Source organism: Toxorhynchites rutilus, chromosome 1, assembly GCF_029784135.1.
Source record: "Toxorhynchites rutilus septentrionalis strain SRP chromosome 1, ASM2978413v1, whole genome shotgun sequence".
In the NCBI taxonomy this organism is placed as follows: Eukaryota; Metazoa; Arthropoda; class Insecta; order Diptera; family Culicidae; genus Toxorhynchites; species Toxorhynchites rutilus.
Window position 1 is genome coordinate 41,503,528 of NC_073744.1, and position 13,728 is coordinate 41,517,255.

At 38.8% G+C, this 13,728-nt stretch overlaps 1 protein-coding gene across 4 annotated transcripts in view; it reads right to left on the reverse strand.

Moving 5' to 3' along the window:
- Positions 1 to 13,728, reverse strand: part of LOC129775591 (elongation of very long chain fatty acids protein AAEL008004) — a 108,309-nt gene that overhangs the window by 51,664 nt on the left and 42,917 nt on the right. For 3 of the 4 annotated variants that reach the window (XM_055780524.1, XM_055780497.1, XM_055780506.1), the window contains exon 3: positions 1,296 to 1,366. In XM_055780524.1, coding sequence (XP_055636499.1) covers positions 1,296 to 1,356 — 61 coding nt within the window. In that variant the 5' untranslated portion in view covers positions 1,357 to 1,366. Of the gene's footprint in view, positions 1 to 1,295; positions 1,367 to 1,463; positions 1,601 to 13,728 lie in introns of those variants that run through there. The other variant, XM_055780515.1, reaches the window with a different exon arrangement.

Sequence of the window (13,728 nt, forward strand, 5' to 3'; positions counted from 1 at the left end):
GTGGAATTTAAAATATTTTTTTTGAAATTAATTTATTTTGGTCCAAGGAGATTTGTTCTAACTAATTTTTGATTATGATATCTCGTAAATGACCGCCTCTGGCCTTGACCGCAAAATGTGCCCTTTTTTCGGCATTTTCCATCACTTAGTCCAATGTTTCGGCCGATGTGGCAGCAATTTCTTGTCGGATATTGTCTTTCAGCGCAGCCAGGGTCCTTGGTTTACCAGTGTATACCTTGGATTTTAAATATCCCCATAAAAAAAAGTCAGGAGGCGTCAAATCAGGTGATCTCGGTGGCCAGTCATAATCGCCGTTTTTCGATATTAATCTTCCGGGGAACATTTCGCGCAATAATTTGGTCGTGGCAGCCGCTGTAGGGCATGTAGCGCCGTCCTGTTGGAATCAACACGAATTATGCGTCGGAGAGTGGTTCGAGCGATGCCTAACTCTTGCGAACGATGGCGACCTGATGTCGATGGAGTCTCTGCAACACTGGCTCGAACGGCATCAATATTCTCGTCGAAACGTCTTGGTCGTTGTCTGGACAGATGACTGGCATTACCAACACTACCAGACGATATAAATTTGGCATATAATCGACGTATAGTGTTGTCTCCAGGCGATGTTTTAACTTTATTTTTATTTTTCCACGCACGTTTAGTTAACACAATTGAGAAGTTATTTTGAATGTACAGCTGAACAATTTCAGCGCGTTGTTTAGGTATGTATTGTTCCATGGTTAAAATTGTACTGAAATGACGCTTCCAACGCGGTATGACATTTGTTAATCTGACATCTCTGTCAAAAGTTATGGGGTTGCCAGATGCTTCCACTTTAAATGGCCCACCCTGTATATCAACTGCAAACTGGAAAATTTTGCATTTAATATGTACCCGCTTTCCGTGTTCACTAACCAGTTTCTAACTCGAGCTGCGGAATGCAAACTATACGGAGGCAGTGAAGACAACGAAGATCAAGTGATCAAGTTCATAGGCTTCAGGGCACAAAGCCTACATGAACAAAATCACCTGAGGACAAATTCTACCGTAGTGTGACATGCTATCACCTTGAGAGCATAAATGTATCACTACGAATATACCCTTCGGCGATTGGAGTTCACAAATTTGAATATCCTAAAACAAATTCGAAACTAATGGGGATATTGAACTCTCCTTTCCATCCCAGATCACCAAATCGCACAATAGTAAATCACACAATAGTAAACCACATGCACACTTTCAGATTCGTTCATCTAATAAACTTAACCAGCTGTTCGAGAAATGTAAACACTTACCACTTTTATTGTCCATCAGGTCTCTGTACCAATCGTACACGTCTGTAAATATGAACGCCATCTTGTGTGATCTGCAGAACAAAACAGAGAAAGAGAAATTGGAGAAAATTAGTACTACTGCTTAGCTTCGCAGGCGCAACAAACAAATGAAGAAAAACTGCAACGCACCGCTTCTGAAACTCCCAAACGATGGCTACCTGCCTTCTTCTCGCGCTTCTGGTGTACGCAGCACCAGACCAGCAAAACGCTACTACCGTGCACCATGCGCATAAACTGCGCGCAAAGTGCTTACGCACGCGGGAGTGTTACAAATCGGAATGCACGCTCACACACGCGCATGCATAACCGTTATTATTCATCAAATCAATCGATCACCACAATTACATGTCGCCACCAGCCCCGCCCCTGCGGGCATAATTTGGCGTACCATAGCCTAGAGCTGTGGTCCCAACAGCGCCCAGACGGTCTCCTCTTCGTCGAACGAAACGGTGACGACGTTTCCGCATATCGCGCGCGGGTCTAATGGCCTTCTCCCCCCGCCGGCTACAATCGGGGTCATTTTCTTTTCAATTCTCTCCTCTTCGCGTATCGGCGTCGGCGGTGGCGAGAAATTTGTAACGATAGGAAGATCACATAGTTAACATACCAAATCAAACGCCTCCACCGATCTCCAACCGCCGCCCATATTATGGCATATTATCTCAGCGGATGACCATTTATAGGTCATGATCAATGGCGAAATCATGGCGAAAGGCCGACGGCGGCGGCGGCGGCGGCGGCGGTAACACACCGGTGCAGTATCACGAAAAACACCCATACACGGAGCTGCCCTCAACAGTGGATACAGACAATGAATTGTTTCCATTTCTGCGTGTGCGTGAGGGCGGCGCGCGGTGGATTGCGGTTATGCAAGAATCTGTCCGTCAAAACCATCATCACTTTTACTTTCGGCTACGGGGGAGGGGGCGGTGACGTGTGCCTGTGTGTGTGCTTCTAATTGAGGTGATATCTGTGGGTAATTATGTTGTCTGAACTTGTCATACCTCAATCGGAGACACTTGAATGTAAGATTTGTGAAATGAGTAATCTAGCTTCGAGAGCAATTAGAAGAGTTTCGAGTTTAGTCATTGCTTTCCAAGAAATAATTACTCACGGTGCCCTTGGGTCGATAAGAAAAGCAAGTGTACTTGTTTTCGGCAATAACGGCCACAGCTAGCTCGAACCCGTAGAATGTTCCAAAATTAATGTCGTTTTATAGCAATGCATAATTGAGGTCGAGGTGGAATACCGGAATGTATACTTTCTCATCTGTACTTTTTTCCAAAAATCTGTGCCATCGGAAATAATCGTTGTAGAAAAAATATTATCAGGATGAAAAAAAATTATTAACTACAAATACTACATTTACTTTTCCAAGTCATTCGTAGGTTTGATAATGCTTATACATACCCACTATGTTTAATCAATTTTTTTGATCTCAAAATTGCGTTCATCGTATCGTTACTGAGCCCATTTCGAAGCGTATTTTTGTACAAAAGAAAAAAATTGCCGAGGAGTGAGGCATAGTGAGAACGTTACAAGGCATCGAAGCGCCGAAAATGCGATCAAACCGTCAAATTCTTTTTAGACATCCAATTGTTGTCCACCAATCCTTAAAGAGTAATTTTACCTTTATCTTATTCCCATCGTATTAGAACCCTGGAAACGCTTCCAACACAACGAATTTCGTCCTTAGGAAACTCATAAATTATTGCATTGTAAATGCTTTTATGATCAGCAGCTCCATGCGATACTGTGGCGTAAAAGTCGTCATGTACCTTAATGTTGATTTGTTCGAATGTAAGCAATTTCACACGCGAAAAAAAATGTGTACCAATCTGTACTTTTTGACGAAAATCGGTACTCTGTACCGTACAGAATCTAAGTGCACCCGTGGCCGAGTGGTTAGCGTCTCACATTATCATGCCGGGTGTTCGGGTTCGATTCCCGTTCTGGCCGGGGGATTTTTCGTCAGAGAAATTTCCTTCGACTTGCACTGTGGTCACGCGTATTCTAGAGCTTGCCCCTCGGAATACATTCAAGGCGTGTGAATTGGCTTAAGAAATCTCAACTAAGTATTAATAAATGACGCTAGTAAATACATAAGTTGAGACGGCAAAAGTTCCACAGGGAACGTTAACGCCATTCAAGAAGAAGAAGGCCGTACAGAATCTGTACCAAAAATAACGAAAAAATCTGTACCTTTTCATATGGATCTGTACGTGTGGCAACACTGCTTCCAGACTGTAACCGAAGTGAAGAAGAGAGCGTTTGGGTCCAAACGAAATCACCATGCGTTTGGAAACGTTTAGCTTCAGTTCATCAGCATACGAGAGTTTGAGTGAGTTTAAAAGAAAAAATAAAGAATTATTTCAATACCTTCCTGTAAAAAAGGAAAGAGCGTATTTTTTCTCACCCAGAGAATTGCTCCCTGGGTTCCCTAGAAATAGTCATGTCAAATTTCAAAAACCGATCATGAACATTTTGTTTATTGGCCCAAAAAAAATTATCTGTGCAAAGTTTCAGCTCGATCGGACATGATTTAGGGGTGCCTCAAAGCGCTCGAAATTTTGATTTTTTGATAATCGAAAATCTTCCAAGGGGGGAGTAAAGGAAATTTAGAAAATCGATTTTTGTTTTTCGATGCCAAATAACTTAAAAATGCACAAAACGTCGAGATCTGATGTTATCTCGAAAAAAAAGTTTTGGCCGAAAATCGACTTTTTGGGACTTTGTCTAAGTGGCCAAAAATCAAAACTTTGAGTGCTTTGAGGCACCCCTAAATCATGTCCGATTGAGCTGAAATTTTGCACAGGTGATTTTTTGGGCCAATAAACAAAATGTACATGGTCGGTTCTTCAAATTCGATAATTATTTTTTTCCATACCTTCATTGCCTCTAAGGGTAAGTGTCAAAAGGTTGACTTCGGCCTAAAATTTTTTTTTCGAGATGACACCAGATCTCGACGTTTCATGCATTTTTTTTTACATTTGGCATCGAAAATAAAAGTTCGGTCTTCCAAATTTCCTTTACTCCCCCCTTGGAAGATTTTCGAGGATGAAAAAATCAAAACTTTAAGCGCTTTGAGGCATGACCGATTGAGCTGAAACTTTGCCCTGGTCGTTTTTTAGGACCAATAAACAAAATGTACATGGTCGGTTTTTGAAATTCGATGATGAAATTTGGTTTGGTTTGTTTTCTAATTTAGCACCCTTAAAGATGAACGTTGTCCCACGTAAAAAAAACCGCGCCAGTTTTGAGTTAACATTAGTTAACACCATGCCAAACCGATATAGTGATTCTCAGAATTTCGTGAAAAGTGCTCGCAAAATATTAGGCAAGTATTTTTCCGTTAGGATGACCATTTCGGTTTTTTTTCCTAAAATGATTTGTTTTCAAAAATTTATAATTTTTGAACTACTGGACCATTTTATTTTTTCTTTTCCGAATTTTTTTTTTTGCTGTATCATTAGCATATCTCAAGCAAACCATTCAACTTTTTTTTTAAATTTTTTTAATTCTCACCTAATTTTCCTCGGAATATTTTCATTTGTCATTTTGGATTTGCATTTTTCTTCAATAGCTGTATTCTACTATCCAAGCCCTTTCACTTGATACTCATATTGATGAGTTTTTGAAAAAAAATATATTGCGACATTTTGTGGTGGCAGCCATTTTGAATTTGCATTTTTCATAAATAACTGTGTTCTACCAATCAAGCCCTTTCATTTGATACCGATGTTGATGGGATTTTGGAATAAATATATATGGCGCCAATAAATGTGTTCAATTAATCATGTCCTTCTATTTGATACCCATATTGAAGGAGTTCTGAGAAAATATGTGATACGTCATTTTGTAGTGGCTACATTTTTCATGAATTGGATTTTTCATCTTTTTTTATCCCATTTATTTATTTTAAGGCTCATTAGCATTTTAGCTGTAACACAGCCGAATTTTAATCGTGTACATGTCACATGGTTATCATACCTATAATTAGCACATTACACAGTTGCCATTCGCCAGTATTCCTTCTATTCCATTACATATGGTACATTCACACAGTAGCCATTTAGGCGTAAGGGTATTCTTTCTGTTCTTCCATTATCCAGTTGGACCACCGGACAGCGGAGACAGTTGTTTGATCATTGTTGAGTTATTTATAGAACAGTAGCCCGATGTGTCTGGCAGAGCAGAGCAGTTGTATGGATGAATCGATCTTATTTCGACCGTGGATCGATCTCCATCGCTGATGATTGTTGCGTGGACGTAGCTATTCTGTAACAACACAAAGATGGTCAATGAGGGCCCTGATTTTTGAACTCACGATCGATCGCTTACTAAGCGAACGCGCAACCAATGTGGCTACGGAGACCCCCTTTTTTTCATCTTGGATTTACATTTTTTATAAATAACTTCTACTTGTCAAGCCCTTTCATTTGATATGATGCCATTTTGTGGTGACGGCTTCTGGATTTGTATTTTTCATAAACAATGTATTCTACTAGTCAAGTCCTTTCGTTTGATACGCATGTTTATGGGATTTCGGAAAAATCCATATTGATGAGTTTTGAAAAAAATATATAACTCGCCATTTTGTAGCGGCCTCCATCTTGGATTTTTAAGATCATGGAATATGCAGTTCTATAATGCATAATCTATAATACAAATGGGTGAATCTAAATAAAACCGTTTAAAAATATATAGCGTCCCGAGATCATGTAAACTATAAAAAAAAAACAAATACAATCAATAATAAGGAAAAATAAATTCCAATTTTTAGAATTTTTAGTTAGTTAACGCCAGTTAGACCAGCTAACCGGCTCTGACTTGGTATACTAATCATCTGAATCGGTACAGTAATTCAGAAGCTATGATTTGTAGAAAAGTTGTTCTTGGAAAAATCTGATTTTCAAAATGGTCACCCTAACGAAAAAATATAAAAAATACCGGTCCAATATTTCGCAATAAGAAACAAAACGACCACTTTTCACGAAATTTTAAAAATCACTATATCGGTTTATATCGGTTATAACAACATTTAGAAAACAATTTCATTACATATTATAAGAAAAAAAATTAAAACATGTAAAATTAAGGTTCATTTGAGATTACTACATCAGATAATGGAGATAGCGGATCGATGTGTCGGTACAGTTCTATATATTATTCATATATTATTGGTGTTTGCATGCTTATACAAAATGGTGTCTACACTACGATTGCGTCAAATTGACGCATATCCGTAGAGATAGGTATACCACATAGAGAATTTATATATTTCAACACTTTTGAAGAGAATAGACTTCAATATATATTTACCTCGATCAACGGATTAACGTCATTACAAGAAATAAAATAAAAAAGCAAACATTTTTTTGTAATTTTCCTTATTAAATTCGAAATGCGTCAAAATGATGCGTCCCGTAAACCTGGTGTTAAAAACCAGTTTACAGGTTTCCGTACTCTTAAAAATGACGTTTGAAACTTGTAACTAGAACTTGATATTAACGGTAAACTACAATTAGATTCCTAATCAATTTCTAAGGAAAACTAGTGCATTTAGCACTAGATATTTGCGTGTGGGAATTTGCTCGTATGACAAAAGAGCGATGGAAACAGAAACTGCACTACTAGACATTGACAAATACGCGAAAAACCGTGTTATGGGGCACAATCGATAACAACCTGCGTTGCATTGCTAATGGGGAGCAGACTGAAATGAAATTCCCCCAAGTGTTAACAATAATTCGGAAATTGATCATAATCAGTTCAATTAATCCACGCACATACACACCTGAATGCGTTACACATCGAAAATGATGATGAGCCCAATAATGTAAGCATACGCGTTGGCATGAATCAACATAAGCGTACGATATTTCGGTTGTTCGATCGAGAAGAGGGAACGCGAAAAGAGCGGAGCGTTAATAAAAGCGGACATAAGGAGTGGAGCGCGCGCACAATCATACTCTCGCGCCTACCGAACACGATTACATCACTGTGACGGACCGTCGTCACGAAACACCACCAAGTCAACCACCATCCCACCGACTGACCGACTGGTCCTCTTCTCGTTTGGGTAAAAGTAGTTGCGCTTAAGTAATCATAAGTAAAATCGTTTTTGCATTAATGCGTCGCCTCTTGTTTTGGATAGCAACATTCCAGAAGGTGTTGTTGTCCCAAAAATTGGATATTGGTCATGTATGGTCGCATTTTCGTGGGTGCACCATGAGATCAATCAACCTCCAGCGTATCCTTGTAACGCCGTTTTAACGAACCGATTATCACTCGGGCAGAAAAAAAAACGGAACATTATAAATTAACGATAATCGATAGCTTACATGGCATTCTTCGGGTTTTTCGCGTCAAAGTATAACTCTGGTCTAAAATGATATTCGTTTTCCAGTGTTGTTTTTCCTTTTCGTCTTATAAAAGGTAATGATCAAATCAGTAAGCAGCACAAGCAAGTGGACTCAACTTCCTTGTGAAAAAAAACCAGTTGCCTTTGCGCAACTGAATAATTCTTAGCGTCTGCCCTCAGTTCGTCGAAAAATTGTGGAAAAATCAAGTTTCCCAAAAGCCTCGATAACTTATAGTTGCACCATTGGTAGCTAGCCGATGTGCGCGTCTTGGTAAAGGCAATACAGACTTGTATGAAATTGAAACACCCCACTTGCTGACTTCGTTCGTTGCCGCTACAAGATTGGATACCTGATATAGGCTAGGAGGGCATAAGCTACGGCTACAAAAAAAACAATGGGGGGAAAACGCTTGGCTGGAACCGACGGCAATACTGAATTGCTCATCGCCTTCAGAGGAGTGATTCTCCACCGACATTACCATGCGAAGGGAGCAGAAGTTCGTCGCACTGAAAGCGTTAAAATCATGGGCGCGTAGCAACTGTGGGAAAAAAAGTTGTCCTTGAACGCTGTTTATGTGATGTTGGTTCTTGGTTTAACGGATGTGAATTTGATCAATGATCAATTCTAATTTTATTCTCCCAAAGAAACTGTCTCCTTAAACGGCTAGACAAATGGCAAAGCAATTTGTACTATAGCCGAGCCCTCGAGAATCTTCTATCTGGATGTAACCACACGCGTTGTTTACGTTAGATTGTCGTCATCTGCTGGCCTTTAACACTCCTATACTCGCGCATTGGTCTGTCAGACCGAGAAATCAATAATTCGTTCTTTTCTCAGAAAATATCAAAACTACGACTTTGCCATTCTCTCTAGCTTCGTTATTCGTCGTTCGTCATCGTTTAGCGTATCGCATGTGTTGGTACAAAGGGGACGTGTGCCACTTTTTGTTACTTTCGGTCTGACACACCGACGCGAGTATAGGAGTAACTTTTTTGGACAAGTGCTTTTTTTCATATTCTAGAATATTGTTGAATAAAATGTAAGTGGCGTGGAATTTTTATTGAATATAATGCATAAGATCATTACCGGACTATTCTTATTTGATTTCAGTCCCTTTTGTAACTGGATTGAACGGATCCATATATTGACTATTCGTCGTTAGATTCATACGTTCAAAAACGAAATATAAATGTTTGACTTTCGTATAGTTATTCGCTAAATTTAAGGTCATACATATACACACTTGTGAAATAATTTCACTTGTGGAAGAATTGTAAACTATAAACTAATCGGTGGCTTATGGTAATTTTTAACAGTTACAGTTTCGGGAATATTTTTTTTATAATGAACAATATCGACAAGAAAACAAGAAAAAGATAAGGAAGTTCCTAGAAATCCTTTTATATCATCTTTTTATGCCCCATCTTAAAAAAGGCATTAACTCTTAGTTTACCAAAAATACATAGACAAAGAATATTACAAATATGCAAACTTTATATTCCAGAACCTTTATCATCTGGTGATTATCTAGAAGGTCGTTATACATTCTTCTCTTCGATGAAAGACCCGAAAAACACGCAACAACTGCATGAAATGTAAAAAAATATGTTTGTTTCGAGCATGCAGTTATGCTATGTTCTGATTCTAACTCCAATGAAACCACAATCGAATAATACGTTCTTATTTTATTTTATAGTTATTTATGCTTCCATGAATTATATTCAGTTGCTTACTTTTAATTAATAACAGAAAAAAAATCGAATTTCGTTATTTGTGTTGGAGTATCAAAAATTACTATGTTTTGAGGAGGCTAAATTAGATGACTATTAAAATATAATAAAGACGAAGAAAACATATTTTTTGGAGTTTTTTTCATTTAATAATATCCTCTTCTTCAAATAAATGCCAATAAAGCCTGAAAAATATACAATGGCAACATTACAGAGAAGTTAAATTTTCGGTCTGTGACACCGGCGCAAGTATACGTGTTATGATTTTGCACGCGAGTACAGGAGGGTTAATGTTCTTGCTGGAGAATACTTGGAGATACTCTGGTGCGCAAGGAAATCTCCAGCGTATTCTCACTTGTGTGAACACTAAAGAGTTATAACATGCTCCTACTGACGCAGAAGAAAATATTTCTTAATCGTTCACTCTACATCCTACTAGTTTTACAAATAATATAGAACAGCCATACTCAATCTGCGGCCCGCGGGCCGAGTGTATGTCTATAATTTTTTTTTCAAAAATTGATGCTATATTCTGTAAAAATGGTTACAAATTTAATATTCGAAGTATTGTCCATCGCTAGTCACAAATTTTTCCCATCTTTCTGGCAATTCACGGATCCTATTGCGGAAATAATCAGTCGGTTTGGCGGCTAACCATGAATCGATGCAGCGGTTGGGATAGGACCTCCCATTTCAGCGTTTCCAAGTATGTTCTGACCGGTTTCGCGACATGCGGCCGAGCATTGTCTTGCTACAAACTAACTTCTGCTCGTATTGTGGCCGTTTTTCCTTCAGTGCACTGCTCAAACGCATCAATTTTTTTTTATCCCATTTATTTATTTTAGGCTCATTAGTATTTTAGCTGTAACAGAGCCGAATTTTAATCGTGTACATGTCACATGGTTATCATATCTATAATTATAGCACCTTACACAGTTGCCATTCGCCAGTACTCCTTTTATACCATTGCATATGGTACATTTACACAGTAGCCATTTAGGCGTAAGAGTATTCTTTCTGTTCTTCCATTATCCAGTTGGACCACCGGACAGCGGAGACAGTTGATATAATCATTGTTGAGTTATTTATAGAACAGCAGCCCAATGTGTCTTGCAGAGCAGAGCAGTTGTATGGATGAATCGATCTTTTTTCGACCGTGGATCGATCTCAATCGCTGATGATTGTTGCGTGGACGTAGTTATTCTGTAACAACACAAAGATGGTCAATGAGGGCCCTGAGTTTTGAACTCACGATTGATCGCTTACTAAGCGAACGCGCAACCAATGTGGCTACGGAGACTACCTAAACGCATCAATTGTCATCGGTAGAGATCCCTCGTAATGGTTACATTCGGTTTTAGCAGCTCATAGTACACCACACTCAGCTTCTTCTTCTTCTTGAATGGCACTAACGTTCCAGTGGAACTTTTGCCTTCTCAACGTAGCATTACTTGCGTCATTTTTATTAGTAATACTTGGTTGAGATTTCTATGCCGAATAACACGCCTTAAATGCACTCTGGAGTGGCAAGCTCTGGAATACGCGTGACCTCAATGCAACCCGGAAGAATTTTCTTTGATGAAAAATCCCCCGGCCAGAACGGGAATCGAACCCGAACCCCCGGCATGATAGTGTGGGACGCTAACCACTCGGCCACGGGAGCACACCACACTCAGCTGGTCCCACCAAATAGACAGCATAACCTTCTGACCGTGACTATTCCGCGCGGCCGTCGATGTTGATGCATGGCCGGGGTATCCGTACGTTACCCGACGTTTCAGATTGTCGTAATGGACCCACTTTTCATCGCCAGTAACGATTCGATGCAAAAAAATCTTTTATTTTATGCCGTTGGAGCAGTTTTTCGCACGTGAAAAAACGGCGTTCGACGTCTCATGGCTTCAATTCATACGGCACCCAATGGCCTATCTTTCGGATCATTCCCATTGCTTTTAAACGATCGGATATGGTTTGCTGAGTTACTACAAGTGTATCTGCATGTTCTTGTTGCGTTTGTGACGGATCATGATCGAGTAAAGCTCCCAATTCTTCATCTTCAAACTTTTATGGCGATCCGCAACGTTCTTCGCCTTTCAAGTCAAAATTACCACTTTTAAACCGTGCAAACCACGTCTGACACGTTCGCTCAGTTGGAGCATGGTCACCATAAACTTCCACCAAAATGCGATGACTTTCCGCAGATTTTTTCTTCATATTGAAGTAATGAAGTAACACTCCCCGCAAAAACACTCCCGTTGGTACGAAATTCGACATATTCGAAGTGGCAAAAAACTATATTGTTCACGCTTCAACTTTTTGACATATACTGAAAAAGACGCGCAATGACAGTAGCTTTCCAACGAATGTCTGGAAATTTGATCCACTGGAATAATAATCAAGTTACGCCATCTGTTGTAAAACCGAAGAAACTTACCGGTACACCCAGTGTTGCCACACGTACAGATTTATCTGGAATGTTACAAATTTTTTCGTTATTTTGGGTACAGATTCTGTACGGTACAGAGTACAGATTTTCGACAAAAAGTACAGATTGGTACAGATTTTTTCCATTTATGAAATTTCCAACATTTGATCAAAGCTACATTGACGACTTTTACGCCACAGTATCGCTTGGTGCTGCTGATCATAAAAGCATTTACAATGCAATAATTGATCAGTTTCATAAAGTTATTTTTTGCCCCAGATTACCAGATTGAAGTGTTTGTTCCAGGCTGAAAACCCTGAATTCACGATGCTACATGAAGAACTGAAAGATTTTTATTTGATCGTTCTCACTAGTATCTGCGAGGAATCTTACGTTGTTTCCATGTCTAATGCTATTAAATATGAGGTCATTTGGAAACCGACAAGAATTTTAGGTTGGAACAGTAGCAGAAGAAATTATCAGAACAATGAACAGCGAAAGGCAGATCATTTCATAGGATATTTGTCGCAGTTTTTTCGTGGAGCTGATCAAACAAATGAGAAAAAGATTCGATTTTGATGATTCGACGCTCGAATCTACGGCAATGTTAAATCCCAGAAACTTTTCCAATTTGACTAGCAATAACCGTGTATTAGAAGCGTTTCCAGGATTCCATAATGGGAATGTACAAGATGTGGAGAATTAATTCTGTAGCTCAAAGATAAAATTGCTATGTAAGGAAATCACAATGTCAGAAAACGAGCATGGGCAGGGTTGGTGGGCAGAAACTGGATGCCTAAAAAGAATTGACGATTCGCTTACCTTTTCGACGCTTCGATGCCTTGTTAAGCACCATCAAACACACGAATGACTTGCAAATGTAAATGTAGTAGTAGACCCCTCTGGTACAGATTTAAATGTGGCAACACTGGGTACACCTAATATGTGTAACAATAACGAACTCATAACAAATAATTACTTTTGAACGTAAAATTACGAATCCGAAAACGCGAAAACACGTTTTTTTAAATAGAAATAACAAATACAGCGTTCGTTTTACGGCACATGTGGATAAAAAAAATATTGTAATTGAAGTTCTTGCTGCTTGCTTTTCTCGAGAAGAGTGTCGTTTAGTTTTCCAAATTGACCTTCTTCAAAGCTAGAGGCAAATGAACTGAGAAAATATGAAGCCTCTATAATTCAATCCATTATTATCATTATCCAAGTCCTAGTCACCCTCCAGCTAGCAGACAGCAATCTTTCCCAATGCTGATGTCAGAAACAGCTGTTTTGCTCGATTCAAAGGAAGAATGGATGATAGATAACGCACACAGTGATGTCATTTTGTTCAATGGAGGCACCGCGTCGATTTTCGTGCCGTCTGGTGGAAAGTGCTTCTATATTTTTGCATCACATCCTTTCTGCGTTTGTACTGGGGAGTAAGTTTAATATTTCGGAAACGAGAGCGTTACATTTGAAGCGCAAGAATTAAAGTGGTAATACCCCTTTGTCGGATGAGAGAAATGGTATGACAATAACTTTAGAAAGATAAAAGATGTACCGTTCTGAATCATCTAAACTTTATGCACAGATATTATTTGGTTGATATTTTTAATAAATTAGTTCAATATGCTTTTAAGCTTTCTACTTTGGTACCTATTTGATTGAAAACTTAAAAAAATCATCGAATAAAATGCTTTTTAAATGAAGCGAATAAAAATCAAACTTCGGACACTAAATCAAATTCCCGACTGACTGAATTCAAATTTCGGACACTTTATTTTGTATTTTTTTGGACGAAAATTACATTACACTTCATTATATTTTATAGTCAACTGCGAAACACTTATCAAGCAATCACAGTAAACTGTTAA